The 24,995-nt window shown below is 48.5% G+C and overlaps 1 protein-coding gene across 8 annotated transcripts in view; it reads right to left on the bottom strand.

Annotated features, from left to right (window-relative positions):
• Positions 1 to 24,995, bottom strand: part of adck1 (aarF domain containing kinase 1) — a 62,000-nt gene that overhangs the window by 20,276 nt on the left and 16,729 nt on the right. For all 8 annotated transcript variants that reach the window (XR_002840288.2, XR_011982551.1, XM_023828829.2 and 5 more), the window contains 3 exons: positions 9,220 to 9,378; positions 8,615 to 8,773; positions 7,335 to 7,451 (listed from right to left, as the gene is read on the bottom strand). Coding sequence is in view for 6 of the 8 variants with exons in the window: in XM_023828829.2 (XP_023684597.2) it covers positions 7,335 to 7,451; positions 8,615 to 8,773; positions 9,220 to 9,378 (435 nt within the window). In the remaining 2 variants the exon portion in view is untranslated. The remainder of the gene's footprint in view (positions 1 to 7,334; positions 7,452 to 8,614; positions 8,774 to 9,219; positions 9,379 to 24,995) is intronic.

Below are 24,995 nucleotides of genomic sequence, written 5' to 3'. Positions count from 1 at the left end.
TAAGGGTCCCACTCAAGCCATATAAGGCTAAACATTTGTACTCTCATTCCTTGCTACAAGTACCACATTCCTGTAAGTCTGGAAGAAAAGGTCAGGACATTTTTCACACAGACAGCTTAATAAACGTTCTGCATTGATTCACTGTGCTGTATTTTTGCAGTGCATGACCAGGAAATTATATATTGGAAAGTCATAAAGTGTGGTAATGTATGAGAAAATCCTCCTGGACCTTCACGTGAAAGATTAGGCAGAATCTGCAGCAGGTAGAGGATGCCTCTGTAGTGATACTGAGGTACCATGAGGCCTGCAGTGTACTTGGGTCCTACAAAACCCCCAGAGGATCAGACAGGAGATGATGGAAATTATCTGCTGTCTTGCATTAGAACAATGTTTCCCAATACGGTCCTGGGGGACCCACAGCCGGTCCATGTTTTTGCTCCCTCCGAGTTCCCTGTCAGACACTCCACATTTTTGCTCCCTCCCAGCTACCTGCCAGGAACTGAGAGGGAGTAAAAACACAGACTGTCTGCAGGTCCCTCAAGTCCCAGGATGGTAAACACTGCATTAGAAGGTGAGGAGCTCTGAGCAGAGCTGGTAACATGCTAGCATGAACTCTGCAAACAGGAAGCAAGTCCCGTGAGCCACCATGGCAACTCTTAAGAGGCTCCACTTTGTGTAAGACTGGGCTGGTAAGAGATTACGCCGATGATTCACTCCGATCTGTCGGCTCTGGCAGGCTCTGGGCCAGAAGGCCCTCCGCAGGACCACGCTCAGACTAAGAGAGCTCATAGACAGAACAGACCAACAGCGCCATGGGGGGGGGCAAGGGAGGATTAGCGATAGGGGCACCCAGAGCCAGGCAAGGCTGTGGGCACCCTACTGCAGGGTTCCTATTGTGGCTGCGGCTTTGCTGGGCGGCCACTCGCTGGACTCCCGGGACCTGCATGAGGAGCTCGGTGTGGGACGGGCACAGGGGGGTCGAGACAGCACTGATAGGGAGAGGGAGCCCTCTGAAACGGTGCTAAGCACTACTTAGAAGTGTCATTGTGTTATCTGTGCAGAAGGCAGAGAGAGAAAGCTCCTCCATACTGATTACAGACAGTACTCCCCCTTAAGTGAGGCTGAGGGAATCTCCACTGTTGCATAGAGTGGAGAGGTACTCCTTAAGAGGCAAAACTCCCAGTACAAGAGGCAGAATGTAAAAGTAAACGAGATGCGTACTGCGACCAATCAGGGACCAGAGGCCCGATGTGCAAATGATATGCACACCAGCAGACAGGACGCTAGGGCTCAGCAGAGGCCCACATATTCGCCGCTCTCACACATTCGCCAAAACAGAGAAGAGCCCACTTGTGATCGCTTAGACAGAAGCTCTTGTGCAGATGCTGCTGTCATTTCATAATTCTCTGCATTTTCTGGGGAGGACTCCATTTATCAAGCTTGATATCCATCTCATCAGCTGTCTAATAACTCTCATTTTCCACAACGAATGCCGCTCCACCTGATAAAAGAGTGACACAGGACGGCCGTTTACGTGCTTGGGGAGTACACGGCGCCGTGATGACAGCGCAACGGGACCCGGCAGCGCGGCCCGACGGCCTTCAGCCGCCGTGCTCCGTGACAGCGCTCTTTAATCATAGAGACTTACGGTGATCACACTCGTGCGTGCGGTGAACACGGCCTCTGTGATGCACAGGATCCGGGGGAAGGAGAGAGGGGCATGCTGGGTATTAGTCAAGATGTGTGCTTTTAAATAGTAAGGAGCCCAGTAGCACAGTTAGGGCTAGAGTTAGAAGACCGTGGTACAGCAAAGGTTAGAGCAAAGAGATCAGTAGTAGAGCAATAGGTATAGTAAGGAGGTGAGAGGTCAGTAGTACAGAGGGTCCAATAACTGATTTTCTGTTATTTCTGTTATTTGAATTGGGCGAAACCAATACCGATTTCTTTCGTTCTGTAAGGGGAAGGTGTGACCTCAAAAAGTCTATTCATCGTGACGTGTATCTATCTTTAATGCAAATTCAACCAAGGGAACGGAGGCAGTAAAATGGAAGTCAAATATTGAAGTCAAATCTCAGCTTTAAAGCCGATTGCGGAAACGTTGTCATGGATAAGACCGCGGAGCTGGGCTTTCACGGTTTGATACAACCGTGGTAGAGCCACGTCCCTGAAGTTTCTCATTGGTAGACGGTATCGTGGTAGAGCCGCGTCCCTGAAGTTTCTCATTGGTAGATGGTATCGTGGTAGAGCCGCGTCCCTGAAGTTTCTCATTGGTAGATGGTATCGTGGTAGAGCCCACGTCCCTGAAGTTTCTCATTGGTAGATGGTATCGTGGTAGAGCCGCGTCCCTGAAGTTTCTCATTGGTAGACGGTATCGTGGTAGAGCCCACGTCCCTGAAGTTTCTCATTGGTAGATGGTATCGTGGTAGAGCCCACGTCCCTGAAGTTTCTCATTGGTAGATGGTATCGTGGTAGAGCCGCGTCCCTGAAGTTTCTCATTGGTAGACGGTATCGTGGTAGAGCCCACGTCCCTGAAGTTTCTCATTGGTAGATGGTATCGTGGTAGAGCCCACGTCCCTGAAGTTTCTCATTGGTAGATGGTATCGTGGTAGAGCCGCGTCCCTGAAGTTTCTCATTGGTAGACGGTATCGTGGTAGAGCCCACGTCCCTGAAGTTTCTCATTGGTAGATGGTATCGTGGTAGAGCCCACGTCCCTGAAGTTTCTCATTGGTAGATGGTATCGTGGTAGAGCCGCGTCCCTGAAGTTTCTCATTGGTAGACGGTATCGTGGTAGAGCCCACGTCCCTGAAGTTTCTCATTGGTAGATGGTATCGTGGTAGAGCCCACGTCCCTGAAGTTTCTCATTGGTAGATGGTATCGTGGTAGAGCCGCGTCCCTGAAGTTTCTCATTGGTAGACGGTATCGTGGTAGAGCCCACGTCCCTGAAGTTTCTCATTGGTAGATGGTATCGTGGTAGAGCCCACGTCCCTGAAGTTTCTCATTGGTAGATGGTATCGTGGTAGAGCCGCGTCCCTGAAGTTTCTCATTGGTAGATGGTATCGTGGTAGAGCCGCGTCCCTGAAGTTTCTCATTGGTAGATGGTATCGTGGTAGAGCCGCGTCCCTGAAGTTTCTCATTGGTAGATGGTGTCGTGGTAGAGCCACGTCCCTGAAGTTTCTCATTGGTAGATGGTATCGTGGCTCTAAATGAGCCAAAAGACGTTTGAAATCCACACCTTCTACAACCGACAGCGGCTGGTTCTCCAACCCAATAAAGTATAATTTTGGCTGCGGCATGTTCTGCTTTCTTACTTTCCATACTGTAGGGCTTGACTTTTTTCACTGTTGTCGTTAAGGGTGGTTGCACAAGAGCTACTTTGCTAGTCACAGCAGCCTTAGCATTTGCACGTTTTTCAAAGTCTGCATTTCCAGTGGCTGCTTTTCAGGTGTCGATTGAGGTTTGCGGTGTTTTTTTTATTTTAATTTTTTTTTTCTTCACTATCCCCCACAAGCAATTTCTTACCTCACAAACTGCATATTTGTCATCTTTAGTAGAGACATGATAAAACCGGCAGAGCGGTGAGGACATATGCATTCTTACTCTACAGCGCTTGCCTTACATTTTTTTGTGTCACTCCCCTTTCCTTAAAATTATTCATTTTTTATTTAAATCAGCCCTTAGAGAGACCACCGAGTCATTTTAGGTGGGGATACTGATCAATGGTCGATTGATTAGAATCTGTAGTCAGCAGTACAGCAAAGGTTAGAATATGGAGGTCAAGGGTCCAGGAAAGACACAAGTAAGGAGGGCAGTGGTACAAGATAGGGTACAATAAGAATGTCAATGGTACAGACCGGACCACACCAAATAGAGTGCGGTGGGGCAGAGTGAGATAATATACAATGCGGCACAGCAGAAGCAGGAGAGGCGTGACAAGCTCAATGTCATTATGCCATCCACTGCAGAATGTCCAAATGAGAGCAGGAGTGCTGGGTTAAAGTCTTCAGACCTGTGTCCAGCCGGGCCGGGGGTCCATGTCAGAGCCGTGTCCAGTCGGCCGGGGGTCCATGTCAGAGCCGTGTCCAGCCGGCCGGGGTCCATGTCAGAGCCGTGTCCAGCCGGCCGGGGTCCATGTCAGAACTGTGTTAGTCCCCCACCTCGTACGCAGACACGCTGCACAGCTGTGGGAGGCCAGCGTGCCCACAAAGCCTGGCCAATGAGGTGCCATAAACCACACGTAGGCTGATTTTAGCCAATAAATAAACCTGCAATCACCAAAAAAAAAAAAAAAAAAAACAAGAGATCCATCTGCTTGCTTCTGAATATATAAAATACTATTAATGTGTGATGGTGAGACATGTCAGCACCCCACGTGGTGGCCTGGCATCGAGGTTCTCCATGAGGAGACACAGGACACAGCGTTCTAAAACATCACGAGTCACCCTTAAGCGCGCTGAACTGCTTCGTCACCCACTCCCATCTAATAAAATTTGTCTAAACATAAGCTTTGGGATTACCACAGCTTTCGCTAGTCTGAAATTGGATTTAACTGAAATTTCACAGGACGAACGTCCCCGAAGAGCGCTCTCCTGTTTAGCGCCGAAATGTGAGCTATTCAGAAGCGGCTGGGCCCGGAAGCTGCGACGGGCTCCTGCGGGGACAGGGGCCATTTCATGCCATTTGCTCGGCAAACACTGGGAGCCTGTTCGCTGCTGTCAAACGTGCACGTCGTAGCTCATTACCTCCAACTGAAGGCGGAGCCTGCATCTTATTTATGGATCATATTTAAGTATTTCTGTAACACAACAATATTCTGTTTTCGGAACAATCTATTGATGCACTTTTTGCACCACGTTCACTTGTTTGCACTATGTGCACTGCCTTTACACCAGTGTCTGTTTGGCACTATATGTATGCTCCTCTGTGCACTATGTTCTGTTGTATGCAACAGAATTTCCCCCTGGGATCAATGATCCATCTTGGCACAGTTACTTGCAGGATTCAGTTACAGATGTATCGACATGAAAGAGGCCCTTTTTGCATTAGCTCAGGGTTCCGCTTGACTGGGGTCTTGAATCCATGGGGCACAACTCACATTCCATACGGGATGGGCTTTGGGTTACGCCTCGCCCACAGCGGGGCTCAGGTCACAGCCATGTTCCCCTGAATGGACACCTCTTCTGTGCCAGGTGTAGGTGGGGCATCAACCGCTATATCAGCACGTGTCGCTGGGTTCCGGGAAACGGCTTTGGCTCCACCTCCGTGCAGCCTGACGTGAAACCTACAGGAAACGTCTCCAAAATCCGGCCGGACTCTGGTCCCTTTCCATCCCTGTGACTCCCGCTCTTCCCGGACCTTTCCAAAGCGGTGCACGGATGTCAAATTCAACAGGGCGTCTCTTATCAGTAACACAGGTTGAAGGGGGAATAAAACACAGCCCAAAAAAAAGTATGTAATTAAGCTGAATGAGACGAACAGGAAAAGAACTCAGGTGGCAGTAAATCACGAGGCAACAGCCAATCAGAGGCTGCCTGGGTGCCTTTGTTCTGGGCGCGACCCCAAGGTCCCGCATCCGTGCTTACATCCAGCTGAATACTGCAATCTGCCCTATTCTCTAGCACATCCTGCTCAGGAGCTGCCACTCGGAGGAACCACAGATGCTGGGCAATTCAGGATGTTTCTGTTGCTAGCTGGCTACCTATTAAAGACATCTGGCAGCTGCTGGAGGGGGGAATTATTTCAACCGAGCTTTAAAAAAAGCAAAACGTGACTGAAGTAGAGCGAAACTGAGAGCGTCAGCCGGCCTCACCCAACAAGATCCGGGCCGTTTTGAGACCCGTGACACCGAGGTGCGGGGTGGCTGGGAAGGGATGCCGACTAATTACACTCATTCAGAGAGAAGGTACATGACCAAAAGGCATGCTAAGCTAAAGGAAGCCTTTCATCTCATTCGCAGCATGGGAAGCCGCCGTCATACAGGCCAATAGCTCACAAAATGCCAGCAAACAGCAGTCTGCTCACTCACACATCTCTACGTCATATTCATTTTCATTTTATTCATTTATCCAAAGCAACACACATTTTCTTGAGAACGCAGGGTCAGCGAGTACCTGAAGTGAGTGAGCAAACACAGGGATGCGAACCAGCAACCTTCTGATCACGGGAGCAACATGCCGAGCCGCACACCAGCAAATGGATCTCAGCCGGCTGAAAACACACGGCTAAAGTCACACTGTTAAGTTACGGAGTGGACCCGTCAACTCCACCCCGACACCCCCCTCCCCCAGGTCTGTAGAAGCCCAGACTGAATCACTCGATTTCAAAGCTACTCCTGAGCCAGCGGGTTAAAAAGCACAAAAACATTTAGTCTCCGATTCCTTTCTTGTAGCCAAAATGAGGATAAATATTTATGTTGACATTCATTACAAACGGCAAATCTTACGCAAGACTCTACAGAAGGGCTCACTTACCGCAGTCCTACAGCATTAAGCAGCTCTGTTGTCCCACATGACAGCAACACTCTGATCACCTTCAAACCATCACCTTTTCAAACCTAATACATCAGCCAGACTTCCCTCCCAAATGGCGATGCAGGGTAACGGCAGGTCGGGGAGTTAAAAGGGCCAGTTAAAAGGGCCCCTTCTCCCTGAGTGGAGGTGTGGACTGACAAGACTGGAACGTGGGATGCGGACGGCCAGAGCAGGGAGGACATCCTGACTGTGGCTCTCTCCCCACCAAAGACACACGGAAGCAGGTGAGACAGTGGATGAAGACCATTAGTTACGAGGAGGGGGCTGGCCTCGAGAGAGGGCTCCGGACTAAGTGTAGAGGCAGAGCGGTCTTTCACGGGTGAGACGCAGGACAAGCGATCATGTCAACTCACTGCCCCCACATCTACACGGGACACACACAGAGCACAGCTCAGGGCTCAAAGGACACAATCGGCCAGTCAATATCCCATTAGCATCATAGGATCTGAACTGCCTGTAAGCACAAGGACTGATCACTGGCAGCCGGATTAAGTCCGTCTGTGTTAATCAAACCTCTTTAAATACCCAGGGTCTTGATTATGATTAACTGGCTTCCTGACCTCGGAATTAAGCAGATTTATAGAGATAAACACACTTAATATGCCTCAGTGCTGGTGCCCATATTTACTGAACAGCAGAAGAAACCGGCTTGGATGGAGATCCTCACACAAGCGTGCATCTGCAAGTCGTGTGCTAGGGGGGGGGGTGGGGGGGGAGATCCACGGAAAGCTGACTCATCAGCAAAATGATGTCAGCAAACCAGGAAGTCTGAGCGCGACTTTGGGTTCCGGCTCCCCCCTACCTCACCTCATTAACGTCGATGCTGTGTCGTCTCATGTACTCCCGGTCATTCACCTGCCCCCCCTCCATAAAGTCCATGGTCAGGATGCGCTTGGTGGACAGGTCCCAATGAATCTTAGGAACCTGCAAAAACAGAAGCCCAGTGAGCAGTCCCGAACAGTGCAGTGCCGCTCCAGTCCCTTCCCGGACAGTGCAGTGCCGCTCCTGTCCCTTCCCGAACAGTGCAGTGCCGCTCCTGTCCCTTCCCGAACAGTGCAGTGCCGCTCCTGTCCCTTCCCGGACAGTGCAGTGCCGCTCCTGTCCCTTCCCGAACAGTGCAGTGCCGCTCCTGTCCCTTCCCGGACAGTGCAGTGCCACTCCTGTCCCTTCCTAAACAGCACAGTGAGCTCTTGTCCCTTCCTAAACAGCACAGTGAGCTCTTGTCCCTTCCTGAACAGTGCAGGGCTGCTTCTCTCCCTTTGTAATTAGTGATGTTTCATTCAGTTTATTTTTTCATTTTACATTATTACTTATGCTGCACTGCTAACTGATTTAACATAGCTAATAGCATGTTAAATCTACAGATCCCTGTACTTAAGTCAGGTAAGCCAGGTATTTTTTTATTTCCATTCATTTCTATGGGCAAAACCCTAATCCCGACAATCTTAACCCTACCCTTAACTATAATTCACCAAACAAAATACTTTTGGCGTTTTTTTTTTTTTTTTAAGAAAAACGACATTTCCCTTGTGGGGATCAAAAAAAGCGGCCTCCACAACGTCATAATAGCAGGTTATTAATCACATTGTCGGGATTTGGTCCCCATAATGTAATATATACATAATCACACACACACACACACACACACACACACACACACACACACAGTTGTCCATATGGTACACATTTAGTCTTTATTTGTCTAAAGCAGGGGTGGGAAAATCACATGCAAACATATCCTTCCTGCTTTGATCGGTTACTGCCAAGGCTCCAGATGCAAGATGCCTTAATATTACAAGAGCCGTGTCTCCATCTTTGGAGGCAAAGTTGTGTTTCTGTTTTTTTGTTGATGTTCAGTAGGAAACCCAACCCAGGATTAGAAAAGTCGAGGATTTCCAGTTATCGGGCACCACAGCTTCATACCGCAGTTCACTCAATCACAGGTGAGAATTCCTTATAGGTTGTCAGGTTCCACTTCTAAGAGCAGTGCTCCTCACAGGACCACTGCAGCGGACATCATGAAGTCTGCTCCCTTAGTGACCAAGACCTAGGAGAATACGGGCACCAGTGAGCCGCAGCTGATGTACCTTCAGGAACTTGAAGTCCTTGAGCAGCTCTGCCACCTTCTCAGCATTGCGGCCTTCGTTCAGGAAGTCCAGCTCCAAAGGCATATTCTTCTTGGCCTCTTCGACCAGCCACATGAACGAGAAATCAGGGAAGAGCCATTTGACTGCCTTAAGCAGCACCTGTAAGGCACACACTGGATCTGTTAGGGCCAGTAAGCTAAAGACACAGCTGTGGTGAGATCAATGAGCCAAAATGTACCAGAGTAGAGCAGAAACCCAAATATCAGGTTCTAGTAAACCTAAAAGTCCAATAAGAACACTTCAAGTTTTACTGTCACGTGTATTATGAGGAAGACTGAAGTTCTTATGCTGAATGTGCAGGGGAGGATACAGGAACAGGGGGGGACAATATGACGTGTGTAATACAGGATAAATAGCAGGACACAGAGATAAAACAGCGCAAGACAAAAACAGTGGAACGTGGGAAGTGAAACAATAACTATGCACTAAACAGGTGGTGCACAGGGGATGTACAAATAGCCACAGCAGTAGCACATCACTGCGACATTACTGATGTGTCATAATCATCATGGAGAGGTTCAGTAAGACTGGATTCCAGGATGTACCTCTATTACAACGATGTCCCGGGAGCTCTGCGTCTGCACCTTGGGGTGCTGCACCTTGACGGCCACCGTCCTCCCATCATGCAGCAGGGCCTTGTGCACCTGGGCCAGGGAGGCTGCACCCTGGGGGGTGTCCTCAAAGCTGGCAAACAGCTGGCGGATCTGGTCAGGGGGAGGAGGCCGGCGGGCATTAACGCTAATAAACCCAGCGTCTGCGCGTCGTGTGATATTATCAGGGACAAGACAGAAAAAGCTCACAGGGCATTTTCAAGTACACGATTAATACAGCAGCACCATTAAAAAGCAAATCGCAGGGCTTGTGTCTATGTTTTATGCATGCGAAGGAAATGGCAAGACTCATCTGAGACGAGGCAAAGTTAACGGGCTCCGACGTGAGCGTGGCCTCCACGCCGGCTACGCAGACGGCTAATTTCCCCATTTGTATTCCGACCTTATTTAGATGGCTTTATTTTCCAGCACAAAATAGCCAACAGAATTTTCTAGCAGGGCGGGGGGGGGTTGTAGCTCAGCGGTTTACGGTTATCTTGCCCATGTCTGGAAGCCTGAAGCATTCAAATCCTGAGGTGGATGAATAGCCATGTCAGGCCCTCCAGCGAGGCCCTTGACCCCCACTGCTCCGAAGGCGCCAGTTCACCCTGCTCTCTGATCCCCACTCCTACGTCTCTTTGGACAACAGCGGCTGCTAAATGTACTGTAGTGCCTTTAGTGGTGACAAGGCGGCAGGTCCAGAAAACATCTTACGAAAAGACTGACAAGCCACAAGGAGCATCACCCCAGCGCGGCCCCTTATTTCTGCTTCACAAAGCAGCCTGATAACAGAAATTCTGCATCCTCCTCCACTTTTCTCGGGAAGGTAAAGTCAAAGTCGAAGCCGTGTGACGTACGTGCGGCTGTTCGCGTGGGCGGCGCGCTCTTCGCGGAGCTGCTCGAATTTCCTGCTCCGACGGCTGTTGAGCCACTTCACGGTTGCCATGTGAAACAGGAGTAGCTCCTCACAGACGATTCCCTGGCCCAGGGCTGCCGCTCTGCCACCTCAGCAGAGGGACATGTTGGCCCACCATCTGCTGTTTGCCCTCCCTCCTTCGCCAGCCCACCTGCTCCCCTGACTCGGCTGCTCAAACGTACACTTTCACCACCCCCTTTATCCAAAGGGGAGGGAACATTTCCAAAAGGAAAGAGGCCTGGCGTCTAGGAACGGCACACGGCTAAAAGTACTGTCAAGGGTGCAGCTAGTAGTGCTGCTTAGCATGCTGTTTACAGTGTAGCCGGCAGAACTACTATGTGTATAGTTAGCAAAGCTGCTAAGCATGTAGCTAGCAGTGTTGCTAAGAGCTGTTGTGCATGCAACTAACGTTACTGCTAACAGCTGTCATGTGTGCAGCTAGCGCCGTAGCTAAGAGCTCCCTTATAAGCAGCCAGAGGTGCTGATAAGAGCTGTTATATGTGTAGCTAGCAGCACTGCTAAGAACGGCTGTGTGTGTAGCTAGCAGTGCTGCTAACCGCTGCCGCGTGTGAAGCTAGCGGTGTTGCTAAGGGAAGTTTTGCAAGTACCTAGCAGTGCTGCTAAGAGCTGCAGTGAGATTCGTTAGCAGTGCAGCTAATAGCTGCAAGCTGTTAAACATGGGACAGAGAATGTTATAATACTAAATGCTACGAGTTGGGATAGCCAAGGGAGCTAACAAAATGAGCTCAGTTACTAGCACTGGTACAAAAGAGACTAAGGATGCTTAAATTACTGGTTAGAAGTTCCACCAGCAGCTGAGCATAATTCATTGTAGAGCAAAGCAAGGCAAAACCAATAAGGTTATGGATTTGGATCTGCTAAGGTCTAGTAAGCTAATGTTTCAAGGAACCTTCCGTTGTACCCTTGTACATACCGGTATAATGCCTAGTACCTCCTGTAAAAATAGCCACCTGCATAATTAAATCATGTGACAAACATGTAAGCCACTGGTCACTTCGGATAACAAAGGACGTTACATAAAAGGTTGAGGGAAAAGGTGGGGGCAATGAGACTGGAGGTCCCACATGGCAGAGGGGAAGTGACAGCATTTGGTGTGAAGCACCCAGGCACTAGGGGCGGGATGCCCATCCAAATCATGAGCAAAAAATAAGAACTGAGCAAGGCCAAGCTGTTCCCTGAAAAAAGGGTCACTGGACCTATGGATCCACTGTGCTTCCCAATTCCATGTGAGACCTGGAAAGATCTAAACCCCCAAGTCCTGGGAAACCTGCTAGCTCCTCCCCACACACCGCTAGCTCAGGTCACTGGCTGTTTACATTACTGCAGCCTGGATTATCACAGTCAACACTGACAAAACAGACCGGTCATTAGCATGTGCGGGAGACTAACATGAAGATTCCACACTGCCACCTGGAGGGCTTTTAAATAAGACAGCCAGCCTTACTGATTACAGCACCAGAAGGCAAGTCGGCAACAATTTACACAAAACCCTTTGGGACTCTTCAGGCTAAAAGAGAATGGGTGAGCCAATCAGAGGCTTGTTTCCTTTTGTTATGGGAGGAAGATCACACACTATTAGTCTATGGTGAGGATCTCCAACTGGGAACAGACGAGGTCCCACCGGCAATGCTCCAGTGAGCAAGTCATCTCCACCATCTCCAGATGCCAATCACTCACATGGATCCTGCTTCAGAGTGTCCGCAGCAAACTAACAAGGACACGCCCTCCGTGAGCTGGTCGTGTACCACGGTATACTAGACATGCCACCCATGAGCCACCCTACACCGTGATACACCAGACATGCACCATGGTAAACTGGGTGCAGCATTTGCCATCCGGCCAAGCACATGTAAAACAGTCCCGCACCCCAGCAAACCACGCTCACCACCCATGGCCCATCCCATTAATTATCTCCACAGCACTTCATCTCACAGCTGAATAATTCCAGCTGACCCCTGACCTCTGAGAGCATGAACACCACTGCACAGAAGAGCAATCGGAATCAGAGCAGGACCACAGAGACAATGAGAAGGAAAAAAAAGAGGCAGACAGTGAAAAGACGGCGGGTACTTCATGCTGGTTGCTGCTGGGGGCACTACGAATGTGTTTATCGCTGTTTGATCGAGCTGGGCTCTAATCGCACTGGGTGGAAATCCATACATCACCATTCCCCAAGAGCTGGGGAAATCAATCAGCATAAGCGAACACTTTGGACCGCTTAACCTAAGGCTGAAGGGCCTGCAGAGGACCACAAGCACACGGTCAGGGAGAAGGCCGGCCTTCCAGCCACTCCCACTCTTCTTCAGCAATGCAGCAAAACTTCACAATATGTCGTCATATGGGGGGGGGGGGGGGGAGTTAGTGAACCTATCTGTGAACTAACTAAAACCTACAAGGCTGCGGATTCATTACACTTCTGCTTGAAAGCAAAGAAACAGTGGCCATTAGCTGCGTAGTACATACCTAACACATCTTCTATCTCTCTGAAGCTGAAATTCCCGGAAAGGGAAACACCCTCCATTAACATTTTTATCATAAACATGCGTTTCTCAACTCCTTTCAAAACGCTGTATAGATCCTAGGGAAAAAAAAAAAACACCACTTACTGAAATTGCTTGGAGATACTATCTTAAATTGTGCAGTGCCGTTCGGCATGAAATTGGTCGTCTTATCTTCAAAATGCAAAATCATTTTTTTTTGTTTTGTTTTCAGATGCTGCACATTAAAACGGACTGAATGGAATTTAACATTTAACACACTCAGGAAACATGGCCAGCCAGCTTCTGTGTACTTTATATCTGCTTGGCTGATTGGATCCTTCCATTTATTAACCCAAGACGAAAGTTAAAGGGGCAGTTCACCCCAAAACTGAAAAAGATACGTTTCAGAGGAGTTTCAGTGCTATCGATCCATCTAAGTTGTCGTGCTGGAAGTTGCCTAGTTTTGGAGATATTCCCACACAGATATTCCCTCAAATATAATGGGAGTGAATGGCATTCTTTCGATGGTGTTAAAATGTGAAAAAAAATACATTCGAAAAATTCAACAGCATGTCTCTTACCAGAAAATATGACCCAGTTATTCAAGATAATCCGCAGACTTTGTACTGAGCATTTTAATGTACAAACTATTTTCCACACGGCAGTTATCTCACTGCACAGAAAATATCGGCAGGGTGCTCATGTTCTCTGTACAGTGATGCCTCTAGATGCACTACAGGGAACAGCACTAGTCACCAGTTACCCCTCTGGGGCTGAATCTGAGCTCGTCCGTACAGTGCAAAGACAGCGATGATGAAGACGACAGTGACCTTCAAAAGGGGTGAGGTTGTCACCTTGATCCCCATGACACTGAAGTGCTCGACAGTCACTGCCATGAGGATCATCTGGAACCACCACTGTGCAGACCCAGCAACGCACCGCGCAGACCCGGCAACGCACCGCGCAGACCTGGCAACACACTGCGCAGACCTTGGCTTGTAACAGCACACAGACTGGCCAGAGCACCCTGCACAGACTGCCCTGCAACACAGCATACAGACTGGCCAACACGCTCTGCACAGACTACCCTGCAGCACAGCCTATAGACTAACCAGAGCACCCTGCACAGACTACCCTGCAACACAGTACAGACTCACCAGAGCACCCTGCACAGACTGCCCTACAACAGCACACAGACTGGCCAGAGTGCCCTGCACAGACTGTCCTGCAACACAGCATACAGACTGGCCAAAACGCTCTGCAAGACTGCCCTGCAGCACAGCCTATAGACTAGCCAGAGAAGCCTGCACAGACTGCCTTGCAAGACAGCCTACAGACTGACCAATACGCTCTGCACAGACTGCCCTGCAACACAGTACACAGTCTGGCCAGAGCACCCTGCACAGACTACCCTGCAACACAGTACACAGACTCACCAGAGCACCCTGCACAGACTGCCCTACAACAGCACACAGACTGGCCAGAGCACCCTGCACAGACTGCCCTGCAACAGCACACAGACTGGCCAGAGTGCACGGCATAGGCTTCCTTGCTATGCAGGGCACAGCCTGCCCAGAACACTCTGCACAGACTTTCTGCAACACACACTGGCAGGATAGGGGGTGGTGATGGCTACAGCTGGGCCAGGAAGCATGCCGACGTAACAGAGCAGCTTGATCCTATAAGGACGTCGATATGATGACCCCAGTGAGGTCGTGCTCTCAAGACCATAGGCCCTTTATGTCAGCCAACGCAACACCCGGTTAGCCGGTCCGCACACACCGGCATGTACACGGAGCGGGAACACGCTAAGGACTGGTGAGAAACCTCCTGCCTCTCATGCCCCCGAGGCGGCTGCAGGGACACAAATGGTCGTCTTTTATGCGAAACGTTTTCGGAGCAAATGTTCAGCTGGGATGTTTAAAGAGGCAAATTGAGTCAGATGTCTGCCCTCCAGGCAAGTGGCCTCATTTAATTTCATGCGAGTCAGAGTATTTTAAAGCTTCATTTTTCAAACCGCAGCAATTAACGAGTACACATTTCCAGAGGAATGCCTTCTGAATATTCATGCTGATCTTGAAAAATACCTTCAAGAAAACATGCAAATTTAGCATGAACGTCTGAGGCGCTGACATCTTAAAGGCTGCTCAATCAGAGTGACGTTCACCACAGCGTTGAAACAGTATTCACTGTGAATCACAGCCACGGGGAAACCACAGACCAGACCCCAGAAGAAAGGGCTTAAATCGGCACCGCATCCACCAGAAAGGTGACGCCAGCAGCCATTGGCCCATGAGGACCTGGGGAAAACACCGAGGATAATGAGGTGGCAAGAAGTTAATTAGGTGGCAGGATTCAGAGGCGGATGTTGGAAGATTGACATGTGGCCCAAGTCCCCAGTAACATGGAGTTTTGTTTTTCCTGCACAAAGTAAAATAGGTGTCACTAAACACTTCTGCATGATACGTACAAGAAGACGACCACATGGGACAAGGTCTTAAATGACATCATTAAAAACCACAGGCTAGCGGCCAGAGTACGGGAGGTCCACTTCATCACCTTAAGCCAGTGTTTCTCAATCCAGTCCTTGCAGACCCCGAGATGGTCCATGTTTTTGCTCTCTCCCAATTCCCTGCCATTTGGGGGAGAGCAAAAACGTGGACTGTCTGGTGATCTGCAAGGACTGGATTGAGAAACCCTGCCCTAAGTTATGAGGAGAACTTCCACTGCTTCTCCTCGAGGTCCTCCAATTTCTGCTGTCGGCTTCTGCTGGGTCCATCCTACCGGGACTGGTACACCCTGTGCTGATGTCCGTCTCGCTGTTGAGGGTTGCCCTTCACTGATGAGCTCTGCTCCTGCTTCTCCACAAAGGCCCTTAATCAAGAGCAAGCAGGACCAAAGCTCACTTAGTCAACCCTGATACATTAATGGTCGCAGTGGTGCAGGTCACTCGCTGATCTGTTTTCTCTAAGGATTACTTGATTAAAAGCCAGTAAATCTATCCTTGGTCCTCCTTCACAGAAGAAGAAAATCTGCTCTGCAGGCAACCAGCTCAGGACACACCAAGCCACAGAATGAAAGTTACATTTATATGGTGCTTTTCAAGACACCCAAAGCACTTTACAGAACCAGCGGGGAGCCACTTGAACCACCCCCACTGTGTAGCCCCCACCTGGATGATGTGACGGCAGCCATTCTGCACCAGTATGCTCACCATGCAATAACTAAGGTGATGAAGGGGCAGGAGAGAATTTTCCAATTGGATACTGGGGATGATTAGAATGCCAGATCTGATAGAGCCACAAATTGGTGCCACCCCAACACAACCACAAGCAACTAAAGCAGGGGTGTCAAACTCCTGTCCTGGGGGGCTGGAACCCTGCGTTGCTTAGTTCTTTCCCTGTTCCACCACAAATGATTAAGCTCAAGAGCTGTGTGGTAATTAACACAAGGAGTTGAGTCGGGTGAGTATGGAATAGTCTTCCTGTTAGTGTAGCGGAAGCTAAAACCTTGGGTTCCTTTAAATCTGAGTTAGATAAGATTTAACAGCTCTGAGCTGTTAGTTGAATTATTATGGGCTGAAGGGCCTCCTCTCATTCGTAAATTTCTTATGGTCTTATGTAGGTGTGTTAAATGAGGGGAAACCCAAAAATGTGCAGGGCTCCAGCCCCCCAGGCCTGGAGTTTGACACCCCTGGAATAAAGGAATCATAAGTCAAGTTAAAGGGGGTGCTGTGGCCTTTCAGCCAGCTTTGAACCCCCTAGTATCTCAGTTTTATACATGCACACAGAGCTTAACACACGAGAGCTAAACGGCTGTCAGAAGAGGGACCGGCCCAGCGGCGGGAACAACACAGAGGACAGCACACACTCTGCTGAAGTAACTGACACCATAATGCTTATACTCTGAACAAACAGCTCTCCTGTATTTCCAAGTGATAATTACCACATGCCATAATCTGCGCTTTATCTCCCAGCATGTACACGCAGCTGCCCGGACCTGGTCCTCCATGGGCATCATGGGAAATCTGCGAAGCAAGGAGCAAAGCTGGCTTCCGTCTGGCAGTATTAATTACAGGGCAGTCCAGACAGGATAAGAGCTCAAACCACAGCCCCAAGCATGTGCTGTAGGAAGGTTTCCATTATCAAATCAACGGATGCACGTCTGATGCAACAAAAGCTAATATTCCCAACAACAATTTCCATACAATCATTCTGAGGAGCTTTTAATTACTAAGTACTTGCATGAAACGAAAAAAAAAAAAAATCTTTAGTTGCCATTTGCACAAGTACAGGTACGCTATTTTCGTATATCCCATCTTCTCCTACAAAACATGAAAACACACGCGTATGCAGCTGACAGCAAAGATTGGGGTCCGATCAGCTATTTATCTAGTGCTCCTGGAGGATGTCAGGGAATTAAGGGTCCAATGGAGATGTAACTATTCTGCTGAGGACAGGACTCAAACTGTTGACCATCACAGACACATAGGGCAGGCAAAAAAACAAAAACAAAAGAAAATAGAGTTTTACACGCCTGAATATGAGGAGTGAGCTACTATTCTGAGGTATGTCAGATGATTCTCATATGGAGATGTTAAAGAACCAGGGCTCCATACTGCACTACATGGCCCGTAAGGCGTGTGTAAACCCCGTTACGCTGGTGGTGCTGCCTTCTTCTGCTCTGACTGTTCGCAGACCCTACTAGGCAATTTAACATTTACATCATTGCTGATGTTCAACTAGGCCTGGGAAGGGTCAGCAAAAATTTCAGCTGAGCTTCTCTGCAAGATAGTGGAGATAGCGAAGGAGAAAGCAAGGAAGTGAGAGCAGAAATGTGCTCCAGTAAAAGTGAGAGTCACTGTCCAGGCTGCCACAGCGAGGGGGGGAACTTGCGATACACAGCCATACAGTGACAGAAGAGGGAGGTTACAGTAACAGCCAGGACTCTGCTAATTCTGCCACTGCATCTCCACTATACAAGGAAGGAAATGGCTGAAAGATAGGCAGCCAGCGACAAAGGAGGGAGGTTGTTGTAAGGGCCGGGACACTTAATTCTGCTCTGCATCTATTGGGCAAAAAAAAAATCAGCTGAAATGCAGTTTTCCAGAGACAGGGGAAGGGAGTTACTGGAGCAGCCAGGAATCTTATAATTCTAACACTCCGTCTCCAGTATGCTGGACAGGAAACTGCCACAAGACAGCCAGACAGAAACAGAGGAGGGAGGATATTGTAACAGCCAAAGAAAACCCATAACTACTCCTGGCTGATACAGTAATCCCAGAGGAGTCATGGCTTGAATGTGGTCGTGACCCACCCTCCAACACGGCGTGGAAACGCTATATGGATATCAAGCTATGAGTCCTGCATCTCCTGCCTTTTCACATCTGTTTGTTCTTCAGAGAAAGCAGATCAGGCTATAAGGTAAATGAAAGGCTTACAGACCAACAGGTCCGTGAAATGTGAAAGTGTGTGAAGAAATGGGAAATGTCTCTGACCTCGAGGAAGGGGTCTGACTGGCGATCCCCCCCGCCCGTCGAGGCCGCGCTCCTGTTTGGGATGTAAATCACGGAGCACACTGGCTGTAAAGCAGGCAGTGTGAACTCTATGAACGGGAAAACAGACCCAGCTGGACAGCTCATAATCCACATAAAAACAGATTAGTACTTTAAAGATTCAATGTTATCTTTTTGCCTTAATAAATCTGCACCATTTAAGATCCTATGCATCAAAGTCGATCCCGAATACTGCTACTCCTGCCAGCCATCGTCCTTTCATCGAAAAGCCATGGAGGTGCAATGAATCAAGCCAGGTCAACTGCTAATGAGGCACAGCCTTGTACCAGACTCTCCCTAAAGTTCATACGCCAGAGCAACAGTGCAGCGGGTGACGCTGTCGCTCTCTGGCCCTTGAACACCATCCTTGGAGGAACATCTCGCTAGGGTTGCAAAGGGCTGGAAAATTTCTGGAAAGTTTCCTGAAACTTTCCGTTCCATGGGAAGTTAAGCTGGGGAATTTTGGAAATATTCCACATTAGAAACTTTCCATGGGAATTAACGGGAAAGTATGGGAATTAACAAGAATATTCCTAGAATTTTGCAACCCTACATCTCGCCTGTAATAAGGAATCCACTTCCAGGAGCTGATGAGGTGATGTCACAACAGACCCACACAGAGCATCAATAAACCAGTACATTATGCAGAACTTCAAGGGGGGGGGGCAGCAGCAGTCACCACCACAGATGGCTCTCCAGGTAAAACCGTCAGCAACTTCAAGCTCCTCAAGGCTGCAGATCTGAGATGGACCAATGTGGGCAGAGACCAATCCTCACCGGAGCCTGCCGGAGCCTGCCGGAGCCTGCCGGAGCCTTCACTTCACAAATATTTACTTAGCAGAGCCTTTTATCTGAAGTAACATGTAATTGAAAAAAGCAGGGATAACCAGTCCCTGGAGTAATCGGGATTAAGGGCCTCACTCAAGAACCCAACGGTGAAACGACTCTGCCGACCAAGTCAACAAAGGAAAGAAGGGACGAGCAAGGCCACACTCGGGGAGTCCTACTGCACATCTGTCTGACAGTGACCTCAGCAGCGGTGTCATGGTATGATGTGGTGGAGCCTTACGGAGGGCTGTGAGGTCGGCCCAGAAGATCACAGCCCCATCTTCGGCAACAAAGCTCAGAGTAAATCAGGCTGTTCTCAGGCCTGGAATAGCTGGTAGGAGGATGCACAGCATCAAGCTGGTAACCGCCAGACCAAACCAACTACCTAACCCCTACTCCTCCCATACCCCAACATCCACAATCTCTAGCCCGCTACATACTCTCTCCAAAAATATTTCTGCATATCAACATCTATGGCTGTCCTTTAATGCGCCACCACATGATACTGCTTCAGGTTTGGTGTGATTTATCCCAGACCCAGTTCATCACCTATACAATGTTCCTGGGAAGATCCATCCAGACACTGAGTTCACAAGATGAAGTGTCTTCTGCAGCTGCACTTTTCTTCCTTTGCTGCCACATAGGCATGTGCCGGTATCACATTTTCATGCTGCGATTAATTGATTGAGCTTTTATCACGGTATACGGTATTATCACGATATTGTAATTTTACAAGAGAAACAGGTAAAAAAACACAAAAAACTTCAGTTTCATCAACTTAGTAACTTTAATAACTTTTTAATTAACTAAAAGTACTTCAAACATTTAAATACAAATAAATATAAATAAAACAATACACAATATAAAAGTAAACTTGAGCAATTATATCAAAGTGAATGTGCAAACTGCAAAAGAACAACATTTGTTATATGTTTTTAAATAGATTTAAGAAATAGTGATAGTTAAGTCTTTTTTCGCTCAGCCGAGCCTTCTCTGTTACTGTGTGGAGCAGCCTGTGTCAGTCACCTCTTTTACAACCCCCCCCCCCCCCCCCCGACTCCTGAACTCACTCACTCATCCGGGCATGCACTGCGGTCTCAAGAGGAAACGCAGCTTTTTGATATAAAGTTTTTCTTGTTCCCGAATACAAATATTTTTTTAAGTATTTGTTCGAAATAAGTATTCGTAAAAAACACATTATTTGTGCCTTTCCGAATACCGTATTCGGGTTCGGCTCCACCCCTAATTACAAGCAAAGTAAATTTTCGTTTTTTTGTTTTTAGATTAAAAATAACCCAAGTTCCAACTTTCAACTAAATGCATCTGTCATTTCATACTATTTTAGTAATAGAAAACACACGATGATGAGCTTAAGTTTTGCACTTTACTTGTACTCTCTTGTAAACATGTAAACATCAAGTTTACTCGCACTGTGTGAAAATGTATGATTGTGTTGCATTCCTTTTTTAAATTAAAATCAAATTATTCTGCCTAACTTCCATTATTAATTACAGAACTTACTTTTAGCTGAGTATTGTATTTTGTTGTTAAAATACGAGACGCAAACTTAAGTGTAGCAAGTGGAGTTCATGCTAACTCTTAAACTAACGTTACATGGAAGCAAGCAACATGCAGCAAATGGAAATAAGTTAACGTAATTTTGCCATCCTGTCTTTCAAATAGTTGTTTTATGTGGTATTCAGCATGAGAAATGAAGTGTCTTACCTTTATCTCCCTGAATTGCAGTGGATGGTTGTCGCGAATATGAGCGAACATGTTAGACGTGTTCCCGTGTTTAGCAGCCACTTTCCGTCCACATGTTTTACACAAAGGGAAACCGTCTTCGATCAGCAATCCCTCTGCATTTTTTTGGAACCCAAAATATTTCCAAACCTCTGACTTTACCCTTTTTGAAGGGGGATAAATTGTCGGCAGCGTTTCTCCTTCCGCCATGCTTCTTCTTCGTGTGAGGATTAGAGTGCGGTGGCAGCGGCGGCGCGCACTGCGTGCACACAGTGCTTCTACATGTGGGGATTGTTTACATCAGAGTGCGCATCAGTTCTGCGCAGCATATACGCAGTGTTTCTTCAAGCGGTTGATGGAAATAAGCTAATGCGCGTTCTAAAAATATAAATTCGGATCTATTATTTTTCACGGTATTTTGAAGTGCCCGCGATAACAATATCGTGCATATTCATTACCGCGATTTATCGCATTACCGAATACCGGCACAAGCCTACTGCCACATAGTACTGCTGTTTCAATTTTGTTGCAATTTGTCTTGAAATTAAATCAGCTGTAGGTCTTAACCCATATAATGTTTTTGTGATGTGGTAATAAGATCCATTAAATCCTTTTTTAGTTATGATATTCAGAAAGTTAAGCATTTTCTGCAGCCACAAAGTGGCGTTGCTTTAATATTTATAAAATTTGTCTGTCAAATACTTTTGGAGTTATTGCAGTAACGAGAATGTGACTGTGGTGGCGGACATGTTCCAAAACCATATGTATTCCCCATTTGGGAAATACAGTAACAGTTATTCTACAAATACATTCTCCTCACACCACAAGTGGATGGTAACATCTGAGCGTTTCAGGTGTTTCAGAGCACTGCTGTTCCCTTATTGTCCATTCATTTATAAACTGTTGTTCTTTTTTAACGAGTGTGGACTGAATGGGTTAGCTGCACAAAACCAGTAAAACATCTGAAATCTGTCATTTTGGCTGCGAAATGCAAACCAGAGATAAAAGGATATGAGGGGTTAAATGTCAGTAATTAATAAATTATACACTTGAGCACATGGAACACTGTGAGCAGCCACAGCTAACGCGGCCCATTATGCACTGATGAATGCGGAATTTATTATTTATTAGCCCCTTGATTAGCAGTTTATCTTGACGGCTGCCCCAAGCAGGCGGTGTGGTCCGCGGGAACGCCAGCAGCAGCTTGACTGAGTGCTCAGTGAGCGCAGGCCAGATCGACACCACAGGGAGGCATATGTTAGTACACATGCTTTCTTTCAAACGACTTCCTTCTCTGCTGTGCTGAGAGATGGGAAGCGAAAGAAAGTGAGAGCAGCTACCACACACCCTAACACAGCACATACACAGGCCAGCCTACAGGGCAACACACCCTAACACAGCACATACACAGGTCAGCCTACAGGGCAACACACCCTAACACAGCACATACACAGGTCAGCCTACAGGGCAACACACCCTAACACAGCACATACACAGGTCAGCCTACAGGGCAACAACCCTAACACAGCACATACACAGGTCAGCCTACAGGGCAACACACCCTAACACAGCACATACACAGGTCAGCCTACAGGGCAACACACCCTAACACAGCACTCACACAGGCCAGCCTACAGGGCAACACACCCTAACACAGTACTCACACAGGCCAGCTTACAGGGCTTCACACCCTAACACAGTACTCACACAGGCCAGCTTACAGGGCTTCACACCCTAACACAGCACTCACACAGGCCAGCTTACAGGGCTTCACACCCTAACACAGTACTCACACAGGCCAGCTTACAGGGCTTCACACCCTAACACAGCACATACACAGGTCAGCCTACAGGGCAACACACCCTAACACAGCACTCACACAGGCCAGCCTACAGGGCAACACACCCTAACACAGTACTCACACAGGCCAGCTTACAGGGCTTCACACCCTAACACAGCACTCACACAGGCCAGCTTACAGGGCTTCACACCCTAACACAGCACTCACACAGGCCAGCCTACAGGACAACACACCCTAATACAGCACATACACAGGTCAGCCTACAGGGCAACACACCCTAACACAGCACTCACACAGGCCAGCCTACAGGGCTTCACACCCTAACACAGCACTCACACAGGCCAGCTTACAGGGCTTCACACCCTAACACAGCACTCACACAGGCCAGCTTACAGGGCTTCACACCCTAACACAGCACTCACACAGGCCAGCCTACAGGACAACACACCCTAACACAGCACTCACACAGGCCAGCTTACAGGGCTTCACACCCTAACACAGCACTCACACAGGCCAGCTTACAAGGCTTCACACCCTAACACAGCACTCACACAGGCCAGCCTACAGGACAACACACCCTAATACAGAACTCACACAGGCCAGCTTACAGGGCTTCACACCCTAACACAGCACTCACACAGGCCAGTCTACAGGACAAAACACCCTAACACAGCACTCACACAGGCCAGCTTACAGGGCTTCACACCCTAACACAGCACTCACACAGGCCAGCTTACAGGGCTTCACACCCTAACACAGCACTCACACAGGCCAGCCTACAGGGCAACACACCCTAACACAGCATTCACACAGGCCAGCTTACAGGGCAACACACCCTAACACAGCACTCACACAGGCCAGCTTACAGGGCAACACACCCTAACACAGCATACACACAGGCCAGCTTACAGGGCTTCACACCCTAACACAGCATACACACAGGCCAGCTTACAGGGCAACACACCCTAACACAGCATTCACACAGGCCAGCTTACAGGGCAACACACCCTAACACAGCACTCACACAGGCCAGCTTACAGGGCAACACACCCTAACACAGCATACACACAGGCCAGCTTACAGGGCTTCACACCCTAACACAGCACCAACACAGGCCAACCTACTGGGTGTGACACCCTAACACAGCTATAAAAACTGCCTAGAAATTGATTTAGTTTTTATACATTTTAAGTTAATGTTTTCGTTATTTTATTTCAGGGAATAGACTGAAAGTTCAATTTGTCTGATCTTTAGACAATCCTACATAAATGCACTTTAGCTACTAATGTCCTCAAAATTGGCAAAACACATTCCAGGTATTATTAATGGTAAATGGTAAAGACAGACGCATCAATACTTTAGCTAAATACAGAAAGTATTTGCCACTTGTTTTCATTTTCTTTCAGGTAGGTTTGGAAGCAATACTTATCATTTTCGTTTAGTTTTTCAAATGTTATTTTCGTTCCTTACTATATTTCAGTTTACGAGAATGTTGTCTTATAGTTTTCGTTGGGGACAATAAGCCTGCACAGTAAACACACATGTCCAGGTCGTTACACTGTCATGAACGGGAAGCTGGACTGGCTCGGAGCTTTACCTTCATCGAACCCAGAGCTCTCTGTCTGATGAGCAGCAGAATCCTCAAGCCAGCCTGGAGGTACGGGGTTATGAAGGGGTGTCCTGGGAGAGTAGGGGTTTCGGTGCCAGTTCTGACTCATGACTCAGCCAGGGGGGTCTCCTGTCTGGCACCAGGCTGGTCTGCTGCCCCACCCCTCACCTCCACATCTAGCGAGAACAGCGCACACTCTGGAGGAAGATTCCTGGCCACGCTTTCTGCCAGTTGCCCCAGAGACCGACACCTGCCTGGATCCAGGGGAGATGAGCCCATTCTTCAAAAAGCTTGCTGGGCTTCTGGGTCTGGCCTATACCCTTTGGAGCTTCACCCCTCACCCCCACCCCCACCCCAGATGATGACAAAGCACAGCCCAGAAGGGCCCTTTTCCCAACAGGCCAAGCGGCAGCCCTCCAGCAGCAGGCCGAGAGAGAGATACGTCGCGGGCGCCTCGCCTCCCCCCACACGGCAGCCACCGGAGCTGAAAATGAGAAAACTGGCCCGTGCGCCGACACGCATCACGCTCGGCATCCGGGAAATTGAGTGCGCTCGTACATGCAGCTGGTTGCCATGGCGCCGGGAACGCGGCAACCCCAGCTCCACAGTGACACATTTGATGGGAGTCACCCTCCATCAGTCTGACAGGCACCCCCCCCCCCTGCCCCCCACACCTGGCTGACCTCTGGGGAGGCTGGCAGAGGGATCCCCACATACGGCAGCTCTCACGGCCATTTAACACGCGCACACCTACGTTCCTGTTCCGACCGGCGTCCCGG

Source organism: Paramormyrops kingsleyae, chromosome 14, assembly GCF_048594095.1.
Source record: "Paramormyrops kingsleyae isolate MSU_618 chromosome 14, PKINGS_0.4, whole genome shotgun sequence".
Taxonomy (NCBI): domain Eukaryota; kingdom Metazoa; phylum Chordata; class Actinopteri; order Osteoglossiformes; family Mormyridae; genus Paramormyrops; species Paramormyrops kingsleyae.
The sequence above is the reverse complement of the archived record's forward strand: the minus strand, read 5'-3'. Positions and strand labels throughout refer to the sequence as shown.